Genomic DNA, 24,282 nt, shown 5'->3' on the forward strand with positions numbered 1-24,282 from the left:
ACCCCAGAGATCCTCAGTTACCCCAGACACCCTCAGTTACACGAGAGACACCCTCAGTTACCCCAGAGATCCTCAGTTACCCCAGAGACACCCTCAGTTACCCCAGAGACACCCTCAGTTACCCCAGAGACACCCTCAGTTACCCAGAGACACCCTCAGTTACCCCAGACACCCTCAGTTACCCCAGACACCCTCAGTTACCCCAGACACCCTCAGTTACCCCAGACACCCTCAGTTACCCCAGAGATCCTCAGTTACCCCAGACACCCTCAGTTACACGAGAGACACCCTCAGTTACACGAGAGACACCCTCAGTTACCCCAGAGATCCTCAGTTACCCCAGAGACACCCTCAAGGCTCAGGAACCATAGGGGGTCTCAGTCTTGCAGCCCACAAAACTTCCATTGAATTAGATAACCATGTGTTACAACCCTCTAAGTCTAGGGAGGAGGAGAGGCCCAATTAGGAGTTAGCAAACAAGTGACATGAGTGGTATTTGTGTTTTTTTGTGGTATTTATTTAGAACAATCGCCACAGGAGAACAATGGAACACAAACGGTGCCAAAGAAAATAACTGTTACTACTAATCAAACGACTTAACTCAAAATGCGTCCCTATACTGAACAAATGGGTTGGCACCTTTTCTTTACCGAGGGTGGTTAACAAAGGTCTGCCATGTGATGGGGTGTATGCCTATGGGAAGCTTACCTATTCCAAAGCCCCTGTGTGAATGAAAAGCCAACAGACAAGGAATTGCACAAACACAGAACCGAGACGACTACAAACACATACTCAAGACACTCAAGAACAGAGGACAGGTGAGGTTGAAAAGAAGACGTAACACCATGGGGAGTTCTTCCATGGATGGAAAAAGAAATCCTGGAGAATTTCAGCAAATCTTATGCAATCTTGTGAATATTATATCAACTAACCGGCCGATATTTAAGATTTTAACTGCCACCGCAGTCATATTAAACCACACAATTTTAATTTGATGCAGACCTGTATGTCATTTTGTGTAGGTGTTTTCAGAAAGTTCACCTGTGGCTATCAACTGAATGCTTGTCTCTAATGAGGGTTGCTTGCAAATGTAAACAAGATTGGACTTTGTCGAGCGGAGCAGCCTGTAACTGTTGTTAGATATAATAGACTACTGCTGAGATGCTTGTATTCAGCTGGTGAGGAAGCCAGCTGCACTCACTTGGTGAAACAGTGTTGTGCACAGGATACACACATGAAAAGGCATACACAATAGCACAATATAGCACAATGAGTCAGGTGGCTGAGCGGTTAGGGAATCAGGCAACTAATCCGAAGGTCACTGGTACGATTCATGGCTGTGCCAAATGACGTTGTGTCCTTGGGCAAGGCACTTAACCCTATGTCCCGTTGTTTACTGTAAGTCGCTCTGGATAAGGGCGTCTGCTAAATGTAAATGTACAATCAAGGGAACCTGCAAGTCAGACAACATGTATATACGCTGTATATAAAACCTGAATATATACGACAATATTATTAATGATAACATACGTAATAGACGCTGATATTGTTTTCCTTGTTGTTTTGTATGACCAGGTAATTCGCAGATGGGGGCTACTATTGTGGATGCGTTGGATACCCTCTACATGATGGGACTGCATGACGAGTTTAAGGACGGACAAGAATGGATTGAGCAGAACTTGGATTTCAGTGTGGTGAGTGCTTGATGTTCAGTTCTAGGACCAGAACTAGACCCAGAACCAAGCCCAGACCACAGAACCAGACCCCAGAACTAGTCCAACACTGTGTTGTAGATGTTTTTGGTGGGCTTTCTGCTTGTGGTTTAAAGATAGACGCATATACGGTAGTAACCAGGGAACCAGAGTGGGCACCATGGAAACCATGTGGGCAGGAAGCGGAGGGTGGGGGGTCAGGGATGGAGAAGGGGAGGGAAAGAAACAGAAAATACATAATGGACTTGAAACCAGTGCAAATGATCAGTAGCGGTGTACTGTGCACTCTTTTAGTCGCTGTCTCTTCCACTGTCAGACTGAGCCGCCTAGCTCCTGGCTGTCCCTCATCCTATCTCTGGTTGTCTCTCCATCCCTTTTTTGTGTCTCTGGCTGTCTCTCATCCAATCTCGGTCTCTTATCCTATCTTACATTTACGCTCTTATCCAGAGCAACTTACAGTAAGTACAAGGACATTTCACTCTTCCATCTCTGTCTCTCATCCTTTCTCTGGCTGTTTCACATCCTATCTCTGGCTGTTTCACATCCTATCTCTGGCTGTTTCACATCCTATCTCTGGCTGTTTCACATCCTATCTCTGGCTGTTTCACATCCTATCTCTGGCTGTTTCACATCCTATCTCGGCCTGTCTGGCTGTCTCTCCTGTTATCTCTGTGTCTCCCAAAGTCAATTCCTTGTCTGTGCAGACTTTCATGGCGATTAAAACCCCTTTCTGATTCTGATTGCCTGCCTATTCCCATATCTCCGTCTGTCATGAATCCAGTTACTGGGTTTGTATTTTTTATTGTAACCTGAATGGGCCAACATTTCAAGTTCTAGAACGCTAAAGGGTGCCTCGATTATGGGGGATCTTTGAAGCGTTTTGAAGGACACTGCTTCTGTGTGTTGTCTCTCTCTGTGATTAATCCAAGTCCTTCTGTGTGTGTCTGCAGAATGCAGAGGTGTCCGTGTTTGAGGTCAACATCCGCTTCATTGGAGGACTTCTGGCTGCCTATTACCTCTCTGGACAGGAGGTAACTACTCACCGTGTGTGTGTGTGTGTGTGTGTGTGTGTGTGTGTGTGTGTGTGTGTGTGTGTGTGTGTGTGTGTGTGTGTGTGTGTGTGTGTGTGTGTGTGTGTGTGTGTGTGTGTGTGTGTGTGTGTGTGTGTGTGTGCCAGCAGATACGCGGTTCATGTTTATGCATTTGATGGGCACAAGATGAAGCACCGGGGGTTTCGCTGGAGAGGTGAGGGAGGCAGGGGAGCGCGAACATGAGAAATGGGGTCAGATTAAGAACGCAAAGTGAGGGAAATCGGAGCGGACGGGGAAGAAAGTGATCACATCTCCATCTTTCATCCCCCGGACACCACAAAGAGACGTGGCTCAGGGCTGACTCCAGGGATATCAACCTGTCCTTCAGGTGCCCACGTTAATGACCCACCCTCCCCTCATGCATGCATGAGCACACATCCAGCACTTGAACCTGTTATGAACCACACACCCTGTCTCCCCCATCCCTCTTATTCACTCTGCCTCCTGTGGTTCTCGACCACTGCACCTCTCTCCCTCTCTCTCCCGCTCCTTTACTTTATCTCTACCTCTCCCTTCATTCCCTACTGTCCCTCTCCACCTCTTCTTTCCTTTCTTTCTCCTCTCTCTCCCTCTCCCTTCCTTTTCCCGTTAACTCTCTCTCCCACTCCTTTCCTTTCTCTCTACCTCTCTCTACCTCCCCTACTCTCTCTTTCTCTCTTGCCTCTAACCATATTCCTTCTTAGAAAGGTAAAGGTACACTGAAAAACCAGACTGTTATTTTCGATGTTTGCCATTCCATTACTGAGAAACATGCATTCTCTCTGCTTGACTTAGCCAAGGCCCAGAATTGTCTCTGATGGGGTGAAATGGCCTTTGTAAAGTATAACAAGAATTGTCATCGGATATTCTCATGTGACGCAAACATAGTAGTGTGTGTTTTCTTTCATCATTGTGCTTTGCCAGACAACAAAGGAGTGAACCAAGTGCCTAATAACTACCGTGACTCTATCTCCAGAGGAGAAACTCCTCAAATAGACAGCCGTTGACTTTAATCCCTGTTCTACCTTGCCCCTGGGCCCGCTGCTAAGCAGACTCGTTCACCAGATTTCACAGGAACCCATCCAATCCTTTTTATGTGCTCCAATACTCGACATGTTAATGGTGGCAAGCTGTCCTCCAGTGGGCAAGGGAGAGAGCGAGAGGAAAAGGAGGCGAGGCAGATATACCCACAAATATACCCACAAATATGCTCTATCTCATTAACTTCTGCTTATCTGTGTGTGTTTGCGTGCGTGTGCGTGCGTGCGTTGTATGTGTAATAACAAGATAAGCCGATGAGTTCAGAAACCGTACTGCCCGGCCTGCCGTCCAAATCTGCACACCAGGCATTCTGCCTGGCTGCAGGCCTGCACCCAACACCAATCCGCCTAGAAAGAAACTACTCCACATTGGCTGTGTTTAGCTTGTTTAGTTTGGTAGAAAATCATGCCTAGTTTACATTGGCTGGTAGATGCTACAGAGACAAGCCCTAGTCTACATTGGCTGTGTTCAGCTTGGTAGAGAGACATGCCTGGTGTACATGCCACATGTCTCTGCTAGAGAGAAACATGCCTAGCTGTAGAGGAGCTGAGGAAAGCCGTGGTTCCAGGTCATCTACAGCTAGCAGGGAAGACACACCTTGGTTTATAAGATAGGCCATGGCACAGCTCAAGATATTGTAGACAAGGCTATGTTGTTTCTCCCTCCTCTCTCACACATTCTACCTATCTTCCATGTTAAATGCTTCCTCCCTTTCTCTCTTCCTCCTACATTGCATCTTTCCTCTCCTCCCATGTGTTACCTCTTTTTCCCTCTCTCCCCCTCCCTGTCTTAACCTTCCTGTGTCTTTCTGTGGTCCTCCTGCAGGTGTTCAAGCTGAAGGCAGTCCAGCTGGCTGAGAAGCTGCTCCCTGCCTTCAACACTCCCACGGGGATCCCCTGGGCCATGGTCAACCTCAAGAGGTGAGTCCCCCATGGCCGCTCAGGACCTCCACCACCTCCTCTAGACCTCCACCACCTCCTCTAAACCTCCACCACCTCCTCTAGACCTCCACCACCTCCTCTAGACCTCCACCACCTCCTCTAAACCTCCACCACCTCCTCTAAACCTCCACCACCTCCTCTAGACCTCCACCACCTCCTCTAAACCTCCACCACCTCCTCTAGACCTCCACCACCTCCTCTCGACCTCCACCACCTCCTCTAAACCTCCACCACCTCCTCTAAACCTCCACCACCTCCTCCTCTAGACCTCCACCACCTCCTCCTCTAGACCTCCACCACCTCCTCTAAACCTCCACCACCTCCTCCTCTAGACCTCCACCACTTCCTCTAAACCTCCACCACCTCCTCCTCTAGACCTCCACCACCTCCTGTAAACCTCCACCACCTCCTCTAAACCTCCACCACCTCCTCTAAACCTCCACCACCTCCTCTAAACCTCCACCACTTCCTCCTCTAGACATCCAACACCTCCTCTAGACCTCCATCCATTTATTTGTAAAAAAAATAAATGCTTTGTTAGTCGTTCTCACATTGATTTATCTCTGTCCCCATCCTCCCCCAGTGGAGTGGGTCGTAACTGGGGCTGGGCGTCTGCTGGCAGCAGTATCCTGGCTGAATTTGGGACCCTCCATATGGAGTTTGTCCACCTGACCTACCTGACTGGAAACCCTGCCTACTACCAGAAGGTAAAGCCCTCCTGATCCGTGCTGTACCTGGACGACCCTGTGTGACAGTGTCTGCCACCGTGTGCCATGTTTCCAGTGTGTGTCTTTCCTTGAGACATATGCTCTCATGTGTCAGGTGATGCACATCCGCAAGCTGCTGGCTAAGATGGACCGTCCCAACGGGCTGTACCCAAACTACCTGAACCCTCGCACAGGCCGCTGGGGACAACGTGAGTACAGCCACCTCCCTGTTTGAAGGTTGTATCTGGGGACAACGTGTGCAGTAACTAGGGTCAAAATATTTACAGATTTCAACTTAGATTTTTGGAAACATTCACTAAAAGCGCCTTTTATGAACCAAAAGTATCAGTAGATGTACTGTCAGAAGTGATCTTATGTGTGTTTGTCTTGCCCTGTGCTATGTAAATATGTGTATTGTATGTGTGTCTGTTTTTGAGGGTTGCATAAAGATAATAATTAGTCTGTCAAGCCACTCTGTCTCAGCTAACTTTGTTAATTACTGAGCATGCTCAGTTTTAATTGCTCTCCTCCTGAGAGCTGAACCTGAACTTCCCACTGAAATAGGGACAGTGGTTACTTACATCTAGCATGGCACACACACACACACACACTCAGCAAGCATGACACACACTCACATTTAGCATGACATATACATTTAGCATGACACACACAAGCGCACACACACATCTAGACGTAATCTGCATATTAGCGTTAACACAGAGAAAGTCTCATCTGCTTCAACTCATTTCTGTAGTACCAATAAACCTGGTGCGCGTGCACGTGTGTGCACGTGTGCATAGGCTCTTCCCTGCTAATGAGTAACAGGCTGTTCCACTAGCCAGAGAACAGTGCACACTCTCTCTCTCTCTCTCTCTCTCTCTCTCTCTCTCTCTCTCTCTCTCCTTCTCTCTCCATCTCAATCTCTCTCTCTCAATCTCTCCTTACCCTAGAGGCTGGATGTTATGACTCACTGAGCGGCAGAATCGTCATTATTATTTTACTTAATCATCCTGGTTTGTTCTCCAACAGCCTGTGCCAGCCAACATCTGCTGTAACACACACTTGCATATGTATGCATCCACTAACACAAACGCACACAAACACACACCGAGGTACATGCTGTGTACTCTGCTTCAAGGATTTTATGCTCATACTGGCTCTCAAAACAAGGTTGGAAATAATCCATATTCCCTTCGCAGACACACACATCATATTTCTTACAATGAATACGTGTTGTTCCTAGACACCTCTACCTTTCACTTGCAGGTATACTTAAAAAAAATATCAATCGATCTTAAAACCATGCTCCACACCACACTCGCACTCAATCCCGAACGACACTGCAGTGTCTCTCCCTGCAAGGTTGTTTCTTTCTGAATAATTCATCACAACTCGATTCAACACAACTCATCACAATTCTCTCTGTCTCTCTCTCACCAGGGGCACATCAATCCCACACAGATATTTGCATAGAAAACATTTTTCTTTGTGCATGTGAGTCTCTGTAGCCCCCGTCAACATTGCTGCTCTGTGTTCGGAGTGTCTGTGTTTGAGGCCTTTGTCTTAACATTACTGTGTAGGACCGCCCATTCTGTATACAACAGCCCATTCTGTCCTTTGGTGCTGGTCATGCTGCCAGGCTAGGCTACCCTCACTAGCCTTCCATCCATTACCATCTAGCCATTACCATCTCCTATTAGCAGCGCAACAGCTCTCAAGCTGAGCCCGCTAATGACAGGAACCACGGTTCTCAATGACACACTGTGCCTGTTAGCATCATTAGCTTCAGTCTTGTTGAACTCTGCTGACTCATTAGCTTAGTTGGGCTACCTTAGCCTTAGGGTTGCCTGATTCTGTCAACTGTTGGCTTGTGGTCAGCATCTGAACTGAGTTGTCTTGTACTGTAATTATCTGAGCTTTAACTAATACGGAAACCGCAGAGACCTAAGTCTCTTACACGTCAGTGGATACTGCAGATGGTATGAAACTCACTGACTTTCTGCATTGTTCCATCTGGGGACATGGCTACATGAATATGACAGGGTTTAACTAAACTACATTTGATTGGGCTGTGTGTGTGCGCGCATGAGTGAGTGTGCTTACATTTGTTTATGGGGTGTTTGTCTATTTCTGTGTTTGTTTCTATGTGTGTCTGCATACCCATCTGTATCCTGGCCTTGAGTCAGAACAGACACAGTCCACTGCTCATTGTGGGGAGAGGTTATTGAAATGAAGCCAGTCATTAACTATGGATACACTTCTACGGAGACATTTAGGATGTGTGAATACAAAGTAAACTGAATCTGAATCTTACTGCCAAACATTTCTACCCCGAGCCTTCTCCTTTTGAAACTTGACCCTCTGAAGCTGATTGTTGGCTTGCACTGCGGTTGCGAGGAGAATGAATAATTCTCTTTGTTTGCTCTCTTTGTCCATCTGCTTTTAACCCTGACGTTGCCCTTCCCTCCGTCTGTCTCTCCTCCTGCGTCTATCTGTCCTCCCTCCCTCTCTTCGTTCCTCAGACCACACCTCCGTGGGGGGCCTAGGGGACAGCTTCTATGAGTACCTACTGAAAGCCTGGCTGATGTCAGACAAGACCGACACAGAGGCTCGCAAGACCTACGATGACGCCATCGAGGTAGGACCCTCCTCCTCCTCATCTCCGCGGTGATATGATTGGTCGGAGCCGTGAGACCGGATCAGATGCTGGTGGCGTGGCGGGTTCACGTAGACACTGTGAAGAGTTTGTTCAATGTGCTTCGTTATCGGGTCTAAGGGCCATTGCACACTGAATCCGAAAATGTTGTATGCTTTTTTTCGCAATCGTCTGCCTCAACATTCGGTGGCTCTTAATTTCCAAAAAACCTATCAAAATGCTGGCTTTGGATGCAAAAATGCAGAAAATCGAATGTGATCCGAACTTTTTTGGACGGGGCGATTGACATAACATGAGGTTATATTCATTTTTTTTACGTGCGAACATCTCTGATACGAATTGTGTCAGTGTTCAATGGCCTTAAGGAGCAGGGAATGTTCTCATCTGCTGTAATGGATATTGAAGACAGAATCGTCAGCATGAGTAATGCAATCAGCTTTTAGATAAATACCTGATGGTCGCCTTTGACCAGATATTATTACTATTATTAGTAGTGGTAATAGTCGTTGGTACATAATTGATGATCAAGGGGAATTTGTTGTGTCGTAGCAAGCAAGATGTATATAAATATATCATGATAACCATGATGTAGATGTCAATGTTTTTTTTGGGTTGTATGTTAGTGTAGGTGTGTCCATCCAAATAGGTGTCAGGAGACAGACAGAGCCAGCTGTCATTCTGCTCTCAAAGGTCTGATGACTTCATGAAAAACTGCTCTTCCTTTTCTGTTCCCTGTCCCCCTCACACACATACTCTCTTTCATATACTCACACTTATCACTTGCCCTGCCCACACACACACACTCATAAATAAACTCTCTCCCTGCCCTCACACCTACACTGAAACCCACACTATCCTCTGCCCTCACGCACACACACACACACCTCCGCTAACTCCTGCCCGCGCACACACACACCTCCGCTAACTCCTGCCCGCGCACACACACACACACACCTCCGCTAACTCCTGCCCGCGCACACACCAGGCCATTGAGCGTCACCTGATCCGGAAGTCCAATGGCGGCCTGACCTTCATTGGCGAGTGGAAGAACGGGCACCTGGAGAGGAAAATGGGCCACCTCACCTGCTTCGCCGGGGGCATGTTTGCGCTGGGCGCCGACGGCTCCCCAGACGACAAGGCGGGACACTACCTCCAGCTGGGCGCAGAAATCGCTCACACCTGCCACGAATCCTACGACCGCACCGGTGAGACCGTTTAGCCGGCACACACAAGGATGCTTCATAAGACGTTGGGGGTTCCCCCCCAGGGGGAGAGGGGGGGTTTTCACATGCGACAGATTGAAACGTTCCATGGCGCCTCACATCATCAGTGTTTTCCCAGTCGTCTCTCCTATCATCTGTTTACCTTTAGCATGGCCTAACTCTGCCTTCTCTCTTCCCCCCTCAGTGTTGAAGCTTGGCCCTGAGGCGTTCAAGTTTGACAGTGGTCTGGAGGCGGTGGCAGTGCGTCAGAATGAAAAGTACTACATCCTGCGTCCAGAGGTCATCGAGACCTACTGGTACATGTGGAGGTTCACCCACGACCCCAAGTATCGGCAGTGGGGCTGGGAGGCAGCACAGGTAAGACGACCACTCCAAGGTGATGGTGAAGGGGGGAGGACACTCAAGGGTGAGGGGGAGAGAACCACGTGAGGGTGAATGAGGGAGGGGGACCCCCCTTCATCTTGTTCTTGTGGGATTACTGATTTGGACAGTTTTGGAAGTCTACTTCATGGACCACTGCAAGCAGTGGTCCATGAAGTAGAGGAAATGGTTTCCAGCCCGCTTTAAAAGGATATCTGTGTCCTAGTGGGACACTATTTAGGAGACAGACCAGGACAAACCCAGTTAGAGAGGAGAGTGAGACAAGGAGAGAGCTGGAGACAGGGACAGACCCAAAGAAGGAGATTAGGACAGACCCAAAAAGATCAAGAGATTAGGACACATAGAGACCAATGGGACAGAGAAATACATTATTCTGGGTTTCTGCACGGAATCAGACTCTCGCTCAGTCTCCTTTTTTTTTCTTCTCACATTTCTCCCTCCTCCTCCTTCCCCCTCCTCCCTTTCTCCCTCCTATTTCCTCTCTGCAATCCCTTCTGCTCCTTCTTCCTCCTCCTCCCTTCCTCTTTCCCTCCAGGCCATAGATAAATACTGCAGGGTGAGTGGGGGTTTCTCCGGCGTAAAGGACGTATACTCCTCCAACCCCACCTACGACGACGTCCAACAGAGCTTCTTCCTGGCTGAGACCCTCAAGTAAGATCATGTCTGCTTGCAAACTGGTCCACCCGAGGGATTAAGACATAGGGATGCATCTGAAAGTGTTCCTGTCATTCATATGCCAAGTTTGGCATATATGGAACCATGTTAGGATATTATGTATTGGCCAATCTCATGGCACAGAAGGGATTTCTTGAGCTGAATTTGTGAACTGTGTACTTTGCTGCCTCCTGGTGGCCAAAACTGAAAACTGCCATTGATAGAGAATCGTCAGATCACGAACACTTCCTTGTCTCTCTGCCTCTCCCTCCTGCCCAACCCCAGGTACCTGTACCTGCTGTTCTCCACTGATGAGCTGATGCCCTTGGAGAGCTGGGTGTTCAACACAGAGGCCCACCCACTGCCCGTCCTCCACATGGCCAACATCACCCTCCCTGGCAGTCAGGCACAGCGGTAGAGATGCCTCCACACCACCGGGGGCAGCCCCTTGGTCTTCCATCTCTGACTGCTATAGACCGTACTACATGGAGGGGGGGGGGAGGCCCCCTTAACACTGCAGAGTGGAGAGGGCTGCACCTGGAACAGCCTCTATCACCATCTCCAACTCTCATTCTTTCTTTCATTCTCTGTGTTTTCCTCTCTCCCACTCTGTCTTCAGAGCTATCTCTCTACGTATATCAGGAGGACGTAATATGTACTCAGTTCTGTGATTGGCTGGTATTTTGAAGCCCTGAATATGACTACTTCTTTGTTTATCGAAGGACTGAGTTCCAATCAGGAGGCTTGATTTTCCTTCATTTTCTTTCTTTTTTTTTTTCTTGTTGAAAACTTGACCAAACTATCTCTCACATGGACCCGCATGTTGTGCGGGGGAGTGTCTGGCGTGTCTAAACAAACACAGTCCAGCACAGGGTTGGGTGCATCACAGACACAAGGAGGACTTCACAGGGTTTGTTTTCCGCCATCTGGCCGGTAACACAAGGACAGGGACGGTGTCAGATGAAGAACCACTCCTCTGTCCTCTACTTACTGTTTACCGTTTCACGTGAACTTTGACCTGGAACTGCTTCTGTGTGATTTTGTCAGCAGGAGGAATGCCAGCCTCATGCCCGCCCCCGCCCCCCCCCGCGCGCGCGCCTTTGTAAAAGCTGACGGCCTATAGCGGAACACCCGGGGACCCCCCTCCCTCTGATCTATGGTTCAGTCGCTCATCACTTAAGCTGCTCCTCAACACATGCTGCTTCTGTTTCACCACCCCTTCCATCATCCTCCTCCTCTCTTCCTGTTTCTCTCCATCACGCTCTCTCCTTTAGTTTGGTATCATCATCCTCATATAAATCAGACAGATACTGCAGGTGGTCCTGATGGTGTTGGAGGTTGCCATATGTCCCTGTTCTGAAGGGTTTCTGTGGGTTCCAGAACCATCTAAGATGTAGAAGGGATCTGTTCCCTAGTAGTCACTGTGTATATGGTATCCCAACAGTGTCCTAAATCTCAGTCAGTGGTTTTCACCTTCACTGGCTTGGCATGGTTTAGGTGTTACCTCAATATTCCTTCTATGTGTACATCCTTCTAGGAATATTATGGTCTAGCTAAGTTGACGTGACAGGGTTAATGTTATTTATATGCAACCTGCATTCCAATGACCACTTTCAAATAAGCACTTGATCTCAATAACTTGCATTTTGTGTGTGTGTGTGGGTGTGAGGGGGGGGGGAGAATGTGTGACATGTTCCCTTGTCATTGTGAGTTCTTAGGCCTATTTGTCCACTAAATATTACTGGAGTCCGAAAGGTGTCTAGAGCACACAGACCACCGCAGTACGATGTGAGGACTCCGTGAGATGGTGATCAGAGCAAAGGTTGTTCTTAAAGCATTATCAGTTTGTGGGTGAAAGGTTGTAACTAGTTTTTTTTGTTGTTTTTATCAAACATATATTGATTTATTTCAAGCCTTATCAACTGTTGCTATGTGACGCCTTTGGCCAATACTGTGCTTTTTTCCATCTTTTGTAATTTAAACAGACTCATGCTTATTTTCTAAGAGAAATATCACCCAGATGTTTAGATGCTATTTTAGCATAAAGGAAAGGTTTCAACGTTCATGTGTTTGACTAAAGGTGGCCACTCATCACCTCTTCTTGAAGCCATAGGTCTCTATACTCATATCTGGCCGAGTAACTGCGACATTCACAATGTTCACAATGCTGGTCTAATGCCTTGCCTCGTTAGGACAGGAGGTCAGGCAACTGTGTCTCTTTCACAGTCCACTTCTACATGATTACTATCTCTGACTGCAAACAATGCCTGCTATCTCCAGATGACTCTCTATTCTGTTTCCTGTTTTCGTTTACCAATCTAGACTCCCTCCAGACCTCCATTCTTGCCCATTCTTGACTCTCCCTCTCCCACGGACCCTTCTCTAACCCCTGCTCAATGCTGTTAGTAGTGGCAGCCTGCTGATGTTGTACAGTATGAAGTCTGCCCCCCACCATGCACTCTTAAGATCACAAAGTCCGGTCTGGGGTCCAAGGCCAATCGAACCTTGGCGCCACTTGTTGCCGGGCAGATGTTGATTTTGAAAACAAAGTGTTCCGTATTTGTATTTTTACTGAACAAAAACAAAACCCTGTAAATATGTTTAAAACGAGATACAAATTCAATAAAGATGTTATGAAAAGTGAACATAATTTAAAAAATGTGACTGTCTCATTCTGGATTGCCATTGCCAATGTTAATGATTCCATATTTCTTCATGAACGGTTCAAATGTCTCCTAGGAAGAGGCAAGGAGTACTTTTGACTTATTTTGTTGTGTTTTTTTATTGTATTGTTATTTTGTGTTAGAATCCCTTTGTCACTCAGTGTTTCCTTATTTGAATAATTATTGCACATGATACAGTGGCAGTGCTGCTGTTTCAACAGCAGGGGGACTCTTACTGTCCATAGTTTAACTGTGCTGGAACTACACCATCACACAAACATTACAATACTGTCTACATAATGACTCAGAATTGCTTCCTTTTCAGTTTTCTAGTGTCATGTTAAGCATCACGATGATGGTGGTAATTGTTCAAACACGTTGGCATGTGTGTAATTCCAAATCTGGCGAGTCCCAATAAACACTGCATAATGACAGGCCCTTTTACAGTAACACACTTATGGGGGACTTGGATTGTCTCCAAATGACTGGTTTTTCTAAAGATGGATCAAGAAGGACGATTCATTTTATCCTGGGACCTGAATGTCATCGCAGATATAATGTCACCTGTTTACAGGACTTTCAGCCACGCAAATTGGTCCCCATTCTCGCTTTCAGGACATAACCCCATCCCTCATGTTTATTCATCCTCCACTGTATTTCACATGGTTCTTCCGAATGGCCAGTGACTCTGACGTTATTGCACAGCTCTGGAAGTATGTTTACCTCATGGTGCCCCAAACTCGCTCTGCTGTTTCTCTATGCAGCTCTGCCTTTATAGAGCGTGACAGACACATTTATTTTCATCTGTACTCTATTAAATGGTAATTGCTGAGCAAGGGCTGCTCAAGTCAGGCAAGCAAGTTGTACATGAATGTTTAAACTATGCTGTGTAGAATACCACAGATTATTCTAGTGCTCTTGTGTGCTTGATATTCCATCATGAAAAACGTATTGTCCAGTGGCTTGTATGATGAAAGTGCAGTGATACAGTAGGTTTCGTCTTGATAAAAGTGCATGAGCAGAGGCAAGCCTTGCATCGGGGTATTTTGTTGCAGTGTACATGTGTCACTACATTTTGCATTGCTCATATCCTTTCATGCACTCATTGTGATGAGACACAACCATGCCACCCTAGGATCAGTACCTTTAAAGACATTTAGTCATTTAGCAGACTCTTCCAGAGCGACTTACAGAAAGTACAGGGACATTCACCCGAGGCAAGTAGGGTGAAGTGCCTTTCCCAAGGACACAACATTATTTGGACCGGGAAACGAACCAGCAACCTTCTGATTAATAGCCCGATTCCCTAACCGCTCAGCCATCTGACTCCCAGACAAGGGGTTTCAGCCCTGCATAACTATGGCTATGGAGCGGGATTGGTGCCTGTCAACAGCCTGACGGAAACATACAGTAAGTTGCTGATGAAGCTGGAAATTTGGGGTTATTATTAACACTATAAGATTAGCAGGGACGTCTACAAACGTAGGGGAGTGTTCCATGTGTTAATGGCGCTGTTCAGTGGACTGTGAGTCATATCTAGTTGGCTGTGTGCCCAACAGCAGCAGGTGGCACTGCCTTCCCTTGCTCTGTCTGATAAACAGCCGACCAGGAACACACACACCTGGCACTCATACGGATCCAACTATTCACAGCAACTGCAATTCACACACCCAATAATTCTCATCGTACCTAAAAACAATATCAAATATCGGGTCCAGTCACAACGCCAAAACAACAACAACCCCAGAAAATTTGCGTAAGGTTATTATTTGGAATAAGGGGAGTAGACTTACTACAGCCTCTGTTCGAGCTGATTTTTTGTTTAGAATTTTTTATATACACACTCAACTAGGATGAAGTAGAATGTACTTTGAGAACTGTTTGTCCATCTCACCTCTATTCATGCTCTGAAACATAATATTTGTGTTGTTGTGGTATTGCCAGTGTGGACTAGAATGTTGGCCTAACCGTTGTGCTGCCTTCGGGTCACATGATCTGAAGGTTCACAACGAACCATCGTTGAGTTACGAAAACTTTACCCAATACAAAAACAAATAAACAGCATTTTCTTTTAACCTTCGAGATGTCGGGGGTATGAGACAGCCCGACGGTTAAAAGAAAATGCTTCACTTTGTTTTTGTATGCGGTAAAGTTGTTGCAATACGACGGTGGGTCACAATGACTGATGGGTCAGAATGACCCGAACATAACACAAGGCCGTTTTTCTTTCAGTTGAGTGAGTAAATCACTGCTGTCTATGCGTCTCAGCAGCTCACATAAACACACAGTCCTTACAACTGTCCCTCTTGTAAGAAGTAGAACAAATACTGTAGAATAAGAGAATTGAGGTTTAACCTACAATAACTGCTTCCTGTTAAAACAAAACAGTAATCTGGACCTTGAATTGGACATAGACCTGGCCAGGACACAGTGGAGGTCCAACATCCGACAACCGACTTTGGTATGGTGTGACCACCTAGTCTTTGTGTCAGTCTTGGTGAACAGAAGTAGGGTCTCTTGGTTGATTGATTGATTCTACTGAAGGCTTTTGGCATGTTTCTCTGTGCCCATCTTTGTTCTTAAGTTCAGTGTAGGCTAAAGCCTGACTTTTGAATGTAAACCTGTAGCCGTTTCAGTAAAGGTTAGCAGCCACAGAGAAAGAGCCAGAATATTAGCTCAGTGGTAAAAGCATGCAGATTCAAGTTTGAATCCTGCCTGTGCTGTTGCCAACATTGCTTTGGATTAAAGGGCCCTCTAAATGAATATATCAAAGAGAATTGCAGAAGGAAATCTCCCCCAGTTTCACGTCACATATGAGTATAGAGAGTAGGCTATGTGTGATTACCCATCAAGGAGAAAAACTCCATTCATAACTGTCTAACTCATGGGGTAGCCCCTAAAGCATACGCTTTCGCATCGATGCTGCATTTGGTTTTTGACGATACTAGGCTACTGAATAATCTCTATAGAGATAAAGATTTGTGCTTGGGTCATATCTTCAGGGAAAAAAGTGTGCTTGTTTCGCTATGCTAAAAGAAGGTGTTGTCCAATGGACAAGTTAGCTAGCTAATTATTATTAATGACGGATTTGGGAGTTGTCATGGGTTAGCCTACATGTCTAATGTTAATAATAATTAGTAACCTACTTGTACCCGTACCCCGTAGTGGTCTTGCTTTTGTCAATGTTCATTTCAACACGTCTCATATCTATTGTAGCTATAATCTGCCTGTGTACAGTAGCAGATGTTTTCCTTTGCTGGCATTAGTTAGTTAGGCTACCATTCGATAACACAAATATATTACCAAAGCAACACATTTAGAGTTTTCAAAACGCATGAGAACTATTGATGAAGTTCATTTCTCGATGCTCTTGTAAGAAACCATGGCATATGTGCATATATTTGTCCATATAACGATTTCGAATATTCTAATATCGATGTTTTCAGGTTATTAAATTGTTTTAAAGCTATAGCCTATCAGATGTTTCCTGTTATATTATATAAAAGTTACAGTACAATTAGGCATATTGGTTTTGAACTTGTTGCCGGCGGAATGAATGCAAACTTTGTCCACTTGTCTGAACATAAAGGCTACGAAGTTTTCTTTGGACTGCCATCCTCACAAATTTACAAATCTATCGCTAGACTGTGCATGATCCCAGTTACAACATCATTCTCGGAAGATAATTGAATGGGCTATTATACAAATTTACATCAAGACACATTTGCACAACTGCAGAAAACATGCGTCTCCGCTACACTTGGGAAACAGCATCCAGCTGCAGTCTTTCGTTTTAACATTTTCCGAGACAGAAATTATTTAGCTTTTCGGTCTGTATTGACCTGTGCTGGGTCCAGACACGGACAATGGTCCGCCATCTGAGTATGAGTTAAGAGGGAAAATAACCAGAATTGATTGTCTCTGAAGTTCGTCATCGCTCGGTAATAGGGGGACTACTTCATTCTGAGACTATGGACGCTTCAGGTTACCTAGCAACACAAAAACCTCATTGGCCAATCAATGGCTTTGCTCAGCGCATTAATACCATCAAATGGAACGCTATGGTTGTTTTAAAAACTCTGAATTATATCGCTAGTCGCTACAAATGTTCCTGTGTTTGAAGTTGGATGATGGTAAATATTTGTTATGTTATTTTCCATTGGTGAGTCATACAGCTAACAGACAAATGGAAAACTATGCCTGAGAGTGTAGTGCTCTTGCTGCGCATCTGTGTTTCTGTCAGTTGCCATTCGGCTTATAAGGAAGGCTTTTCTTCACTTGATGCGTGTACAACACTGAATTTCGGTCTCTGGAGTCGACGTACGCAAGTGTCTGCACGAATGCCAAGTTAAAGTCTTCTTTTGGAAATCGAATGTCTTCAGAGGATATCTAGAAACCGTATGTACATTTGGATTGTATCTACTGATGGTGTATAGCACTTTTTGCAACTTATGTTAACATTGGCTTTCGCTGCAACTGATACTGTGTCTGTGATACTGTAGCCTAACAAAGTTGATGTCCGTTTTTGAGGTTCAGCTCGTGAGTAAAATGTATCTGAATTGTGAATCCGATTTATACGCTCTCGCTGGTTCTTGTGTGCCAACATTTATATATCAAGAAATGGCTTCCACGTTTGCAAAAATGTTCAGCTTGCTAACGTTAGCAAGTCGTTTTAGTTGCCCCAAGCGCCAGTGTTTTCAAGCTATATAGTTAACCTACTGGCATGTGTTGGTCATTTACGGAACGGAAAGATACGTAAATGTTCATTTTTTTTTGACTTGCTGCGAAATGTAGAGCTACCTAAAGTTTATTACTGGTTTGAAGCTAACTGTAGATTTCTACCGAATATAGCGTTAATTCAACAAACGGTTGTCTCCGAGGTTAATTTTGATCCGTGTATAGTCGTGGTATGTTGCCTAGTTCACTTGAATGTGTTTCGTTTTTTTAGTAGCCATGTTTTGAAACATCAGAGATAGCTAACCCCCCAGGTACAATACAGCTGATGGCTCTGGAGCACCTCTTTAGTTCTCCAATGAAAGCGTGGCTGTTCTAGAAGCTCGCGGAGTCATCCCATTCTTTTGCTGTCGCAGATAATGAGTTGAAATAGTTGTCTTTTGTGGTCATGCTGCATTTGTTTCTGTTCATTATATTGGTTATGTTCTATGGTTAACATGTTAGTTCTATAGTCATTAATTTGGCTAACAGTTTTGAAGTTGGTTGACATAAATGAATTGTTTCCAATCGGTTTTGAATTGTCATCAAATGGTCAGCATTAAATAGTTTAAACGTTAGCTAAAGTATGGCAAATTGACTTTTAGCCACAAAATCCAAGGTCAAATCTTACCCAAAGTAAAAGTTTATGGACCATGCAGATTTTTTATATTTGAAAATGCTTGATATTACACACTAGACATTATACTAATCATTAAACTCTGTCCCCTAGTTTATTTGAAGCAACTTTGAAGATGGCTAACAAGGCGGAATCGGTGAGCAGCAGCAGTGAAAGTGTTCTGAGCTGGGAGCAGGTGAGCCGCCTGAATGAGGTCCTGACGGAGGTGGTGCCTGTACACGGTCGGGGGAACTTCCCCACTCTGGAGGTGCGGCTGAAGGACATTGTGCAGATGGTGCGCACACGTCTGGAACTGAGGGGGATTAAAGTGAAGGATGTCCGCCTAAACGGATCCACGGCCAGCCACGTGCTGGTCCAAGACATTGGCTGGAGCTACAAGGACCTGGATGTCATCTTCAGAGTGGACCTGCCCCGGGAAGCAGAGTTCCAGCTCATCAAAGATGTGGTGCTGGGAACTCTCCTGGACTTCCTCCCTGATGGGGTGAACAAGGAAAAGATCACCCCCATGACCCTCAAAGAGGCTTACGTTCAGAAACTGGTCAAAGTCTACACAGAGCAAGACCGCTGGAGTCTCATCTCGCTCTCCAACAACAACGGCCGCAATGTGGAGCTGAAGTTTGTGGACTCCATCCGCCGGCAGTTTGAGTTCAGCGTGGACTCCTTCCAGATCGTGCTGGACTCTCTGCTTTCCTTCTACGACTTGTCCAAGACCCCCATGTCTCTGCACTTCCACCCCTCTGTGAAGGGGGAGAGCATGTATGGGGACTTCAGCATGTCGCTGGACCACCTCAGGAACAAGCTGATCGCCACCAAGCGGCCGGAGGAGATCCGTGGCGGTGGGCTGCTGAAGTACTGCAACCTGCTGGTGCGCGACTTCAGGCCCACCTCGGAGGAGGAGTTCAAGGGTCTGGAGCGCTACATGTGCTCGCGCTTCTTCATCGACTTCCCCGACATTGGCGAGCAGCAGCGCAAGCTGGAAGGCTACCTGCAGAGCCACTTTGTCGGGGAGGAGAAGAGCAAGTATGACTACCTCATGATCCTGCGCCGTGTGGTCAACGAGAGCACGGTGTGCCTCATGGGCCACGAGAGACGGCAGACCCTCAACCTTATCTCGCTGACTGCTTTCCGGGTGTTGGCGGAGCAGAATGCCATCCCGGACGCCTCCAGTGTGACCTGCTACTACCAGCCAGCACCCTACGTCCGAGACCACAACTTTAGCAACTACTACGTGGCCTCGTGTAACCAGAACATTCCAACATGGCTGCCATGTAACTGAGACAGAGATGAGGACTGCTTTGTGAGGAAAAATATGCCCCCAAAAAAGAATTGGCCTGTAGCTGATGTTTCCCTCTAGGCATAAAGAATATATTTAAATGGACATGTTTTGTTTTTTGGACTGTTTTCCTTTCTCATTCCTTGTCTGCAGAGATGTCATAAACATCAGATATAAATTGATATTTTTTTAAGTGTTTGGATGGATTATAGTTTTTGGACTTGTCTGGATAGTATAGTTTTGTTTCCCCATGTGACCTTGTCCCAGTTCCTAATGAATGTCCTAATTCAAGACTGAGTTGTCCTTGGTGCCTTAACCCCAGGTGTCCCCCAGTTTGTCAACTTGGTAGATGGTTCATCTCTAAAGAAAGGGAAGTCATCATTGCATTGAAGGTCCTGTGTGTTTTGGAAAAAAATGTGGACAAGAAAATCAGAAAATATTGTTAAGAAAAAAAGCATAAAAGAGAAATTAAGTAAAAAGTATATAAGATAAATTGGAAAAAAATGGCACAGGTGTTAAAAAAAAAAGAAAAAAAAAGAATTATAATATGAAGATGGTCAGTTAATTGTGGAGTGGTACAGATTGCCTGTTAGTGCAGCCTCCTAGGTGATGGAGGAAGAGGAGCTGCTCATTTGTTTTAAAGTGTAAAGGGAGTAAAACAAATCCTTTTGGGTCAAATATACCCTCTCAGTGTTCTCCATCTACCCGTGTGGTGCCTAAGCTGTGGAGACTACTGTGAGACTATGTATTTTATTTTCTACTGTGAATGTTAAGCTCCAGGACCTCCTTTAAATGAGTTGAAATGGGATTAGAATATAAATTTACAGTGTGGGGGGCTAGTGGAGCAACTGTGTCTGGAGACCTTTTGTCCTTTTAAACCTCACGCCTTACCCTTCAGCATGGTGAGAACTGCATGCCTATTGAGAGGGCTGCAGCTGGCTGGGTCTGTCCCTTCCCTTAGAAGGAGCTGCACATGGCTGGCCACGGCCGCCCAGCGCAGGCTTGGCACCAGCAGATGGCTACGCCAGCAGTCTATAATTACACGAGGGAGGTTGTGGGGTGGGAATGGTTGTGTGCTGACAGTGTGTGACTGCTACCTTACATGTGCTACCTTACATGTGCTGACCCACTGTGCCTTGGGTAGCTGGGGCAGGTGGGAGTCCTCTGGTCACAGGAGGACAAGGCCTGGCACACACAAATGTATTACTGTGTCCCGGTTGGAATTCCTCTCCCATTTTGGACTGCTTTTGATTTGTGTCGGAACCCCCCCCCACTCCCCTACTTTAATATTTGGTGTTCCAACCATTCATTTTCTTAACTACCAGGATTGTTCTCAGCCAAATCCTCGAATGTTGTTTATTTTTATTTAACGATTTCAAAGGCTTCTGCTTGGAGCTGAGTAGGCTCTCCCCTGGTTTTTGATTCCACACTTTAACAATTTTTGTAAGGCCCCTGCCTCTCCAGAAACAGACACAGGTTGTGCAAGTGTGCGCAGCCAGATAAGCGCAGTGTGACCAGTTATCAGTGCAGGGCAGGAAGGGTCAACGTGGGCCTCCCTGGTGGCAGCGAAGTCCCCGTTCAGGGCTTGCTATACTGAGCAGGGGGTGGGGGGGTGGGGAAGGGGACGTGGACAATGCAAACTGGGGTAGATGGCACATTCACTGTGGACCAAGTTTGAATCAACAAGCGCTTAAATGCCTTCACATTGGGGTGATTTACTTTCTGAGGGTGTGCATAGGAAAGGGGTGCCAGCAGGGTGGGCATAGGTAACCAAAGGAGTGCTAAAAACGGTGGGCATATTTATTTTTTGCCGGGTGGGCATAGGTCAGGGGTTTTCATTTTCTCATATTTGCATGTCGGAATACATTTGAATCATTGGGTTACATTCGCTTGAGACGCTGTGAATTGGAGAAACTAGACTCTTTGTATAATTTCAAGTTTATTTAAAAAAATGTCTGTCTTAAGCCCAGCTCAAACAACAATGCTATTCTTGAAACAAACTGTTCTAGTTATTCAGTCAATACTCTGCCTCTCAGCCCTCCCTGCCTCTCAGCCCTCCCTGCCTCTCAGCCCTCCCTGCCTCTCAGCCCTCCCTGCCTCTCAGCCCTCCCTCCCAACTTATCCAAACCAAAGCAACATCCCAAGTGCACTGACAAGCCATTACACACACACACGCACACACACTCATGGAAGCACTTTAGAGGCCTTGTCTTACTCCAGACCCAGATAGTTGAGAATGTATAGTAGCTGTGGAGGGAGCAAGTTCTCAGGGAGATGTGTTCAAGGGCTGTTTCTACACTTGTAGGGCTTGGATGAATTGGTGACCCCTTTTGTATTCACCTTTTGGTATTTTGTACTGCTTGGTGTATTTTGGCAGAAGGTGTCCATCTCCCTGTTGACACCATTTTTAATTTGTAACAGCAGGGGGTCGCCCAGCTCTCCTGACGATGAGCTAGGTCTAATGTGCACTTATTAGAACTACTCTCTGGGGCACAGCTGCCACATCACCCGATTGTTACCTGCTGCAGTGATGCCTTAATGTGTTGAAAGCTGTGTGGTCTCTGTTAGAATACATGCCATTTATGAATGGTGGAGACCAGTATCTAGTGAATGGTATGAGACTATTATTTAGTCAGGAGTGAGTGTGTGTGTGTGGTCCCTTGGCTGTGATGTCACTTCCTTATGGGTGGTCTGTACGTCTCATGAGGTGTTTGTGGGGATACTTTAGATCTTTCTCTTTCATTGGTCTCATTGCCTTGAGATATTTACTGGCATTGTAATCCCTCCCTGTTCATTTTCATTGTTGTGCTCTGTGTATAACTGCAGTGTATATGGCACCTGTAGATGTCTTCTCTTACAAGGGAGGAGAGTGAATGGTTTTTGGTTGGGGTATACTTGTGTAAAGTGTTTTAGCTCTTGGAAGTAGCCTCATCAAAGCTGTGCATAAGAGTTGTGGAGTTTACAGCCAACGGTGTTGACCTTTTTTTGCGTGTTTCTGTGTGTGTGTGAGGATACCAGTGAATGTGAGTTCAAAACCCCAAAAGAGAAATGGATGTCGCACCATATACTTTTTTGAGAAGCAAATGCTTCAATGTCAGCATATAAATGAATGACTGGTGATTGTCACAGTTGTAACATTTCATTTTTCAGAACTCCCTCACTTACCTCACCTTGAGTTTTCCTTGTGGAGGGGATTGTACATCAGAAATGTTTGAGGGGAAATAAAGTATTGAACCCCACATCTTTTGTTTAAGTGATCATTTTGTATTCGTACACTATCTCTTGGCACACTTTCACACGTCATCATGTATTTTATGACTCGTCATTCTCAGTGATCTTAAAACCACAACATGCACCTCCAGAATCGGTTCATCTGTATGCATGTGGCTTGGTATACTCAAGACTGAACTTTACCCATTATGCTTCCTGCTTCCATCTGTTCCAGTAAAGCACGCAAACAGATACAGTATTGGCTCCTGTTCACTGGTTAGTCGAGGTGACCCTGTTCCACGGCATATTTACCACAGCCTTTTGAGTAGAAATGACCTGTAAATGGTTATTTCAGTTTTCTAATGTGCAGCAAAATATTTAATTCCCTCCACAAAAGGACCTGACTGACCAGATTGGCAGAAGGAGCAAAAAAAAACAAACATTCAATTTGTGTTCAGTATCAGACTCTAATTATGTCATGCTTAAAATGAAATTGCTAACCTCGTCTTCAGTCTTTAACCGAATGCTGTTCACACGTCATTTCGCTATGTCAGTTTCCACACTGATGGGGAAACCACCACCCTGAGTCACCCTTTGCCATTAATAAAGGTGACTCATGCTACGGTGTTAACTGATTGCTCAGCCCTCATGGTTTTTGTAGCGTGGATAAACTTTCCCATCTCTCCCTTTTTAAAATCTTTCTAGGGGTTGTTAATTCAATTGGATGAACACATGCACACACTTGGACAGCTGGCATAGGACTGCTGTGTGGACTTAACTTTTTTAGGTGACCTCAAACTATAAAAACAGGATTCTGTGTGTCTGTGGCTCAAATATCTGAAGTGGGCATTATATGAAGTTACAAACTCCTCAGCCCCTGTCATAGAACCCAACACTCAGCCCCTGTCATAGAACCCAACACTCAGCCCCTGTCATAGAACCCAACACTCAGCCCCTGTCATAGAACCCAACACTCAGCCCCTATCATAGAACCCAACACTCAGCCCCTGTCATAGAACCCAACACTCAGCCCCTGTCATAGAACCCAACACTCAGCCCCTGTCATAGAACCCAACACTCAGCCCCTGTCATAGAACCCAACACTCAGCCCCTGTCATAGAACCCAACATTCAGTCCCAGAACCCAACACCCAGCTCTTCATTCCTGAGCGGAGTTGCATATATTTAACTGGCTTTACCGTCCAAGGCTTGAGAACTGAAGCAGCTTGAGCAAACTGTCCCTTCTTCAACCTGTGCAAACACTAACCACATCCCCTTCTAGGAAGCTTGGAGGAAGGTGTCATTTAGATAGAAGCAGGTGATGGGTGGGATAGAGGGGAGGGTATCCTTAACCCCTTACCCCCCCCCCCTCCCTCTGAGCCAGATGGTCCTGTGGCTGAAA

General features: G+C 45.9%; 2 protein-coding genes across 11 annotated transcripts in view; both read left to right on the plus strand.

The window, feature by feature from the left end:
• The window catches only part of man1a2 (mannosidase, alpha, class 1A, member 2), a 40,561-nt gene extending 27,069 nt beyond the window's left edge, over nucleotides 1–13,492 (plus strand). For all 8 annotated transcript variants that reach the window (XM_084688142.1, XM_084688144.1, XM_084688143.1 and 5 more), the window contains 10 exons: nucleotides 1,576–1,694; nucleotides 2,663–2,743; nucleotides 4,649–4,743; nucleotides 5,348–5,471; nucleotides 5,587–5,680; nucleotides 7,994–8,109; nucleotides 9,113–9,332; nucleotides 9,535–9,707; nucleotides 10,267–10,382; nucleotides 10,671–13,492. In XM_084688142.1, the coding sequence (XP_084544268.1) occupies nucleotides 1,576–1,694; nucleotides 2,663–2,743; nucleotides 4,649–4,743; nucleotides 5,348–5,471; nucleotides 5,587–5,680; nucleotides 7,994–8,109; nucleotides 9,113–9,332; nucleotides 9,535–9,707; nucleotides 10,267–10,382; nucleotides 10,671–10,803 (1,271 nt within the window). In that variant the 3' untranslated portion in view covers nucleotides 10,804–13,492. The remainder of the gene's footprint in view (nucleotides 1–1,575; nucleotides 1,695–2,662; nucleotides 2,744–4,648; nucleotides 4,744–5,347; nucleotides 5,472–5,586; nucleotides 5,681–7,993; nucleotides 8,110–9,112; nucleotides 9,333–9,534; nucleotides 9,708–10,266; nucleotides 10,383–10,670) is intronic.
• Nucleotides 13,493–17,046: 3,554 nt separating this feature from the next.
• On the plus strand, nucleotides 17,047–22,910 carry tent5c (terminal nucleotidyltransferase 5C). 3 transcript variants are annotated; one of them, XM_084688152.1, is made up of 3 exons: nucleotides 17,047–17,181; nucleotides 17,292–17,446; nucleotides 18,492–22,910. In XM_084688152.1, exon 3 carries the CDS (start codon nucleotides 18,514–18,516, stop codon nucleotides 19,672–19,674), a length of 1,161 nt encoding a protein of 386 aa, XP_084544278.1. In that variant the 5' UTR covers nucleotides 17,047–17,181; nucleotides 17,292–17,446; nucleotides 18,492–18,513; the 3' UTR covers nucleotides 19,675–22,910. The 3 variants fall into 3 exon arrangements, with proteins under 3 accessions (XP_084544278.1, XP_084544279.1, XP_084544277.1); XM_084688153.1 differs by lacking the exon at nucleotides 17,292–17,446 and having other exon boundaries at nucleotides 17,094–17,181; XM_084688151.1 differs by having other exon boundaries at nucleotides 17,099–17,446.
• Nucleotides 22,911–24,282: the final 1,372 nt, after the last annotated feature.

This window comes from Hypomesus nipponensis, chromosome 23, assembly GCF_054491055.1.
Source record: "Hypomesus nipponensis isolate SF chromosome 23, ASM5449105v1, whole genome shotgun sequence".
Lineage (NCBI taxonomy): Eukaryota > Metazoa > Chordata > Actinopteri > Osmeriformes > Osmeridae > Hypomesus > Hypomesus nipponensis.

Excerpts from the sequence above, each read along its gene's own strand:
- tent5c (XM_084688152.1), top strand. The coding sequence starts at position 18,514 with ATGGCTAACAAGGCGGAATCGGTGAGCAGCAGCAGTGAAAGTGTTCTG.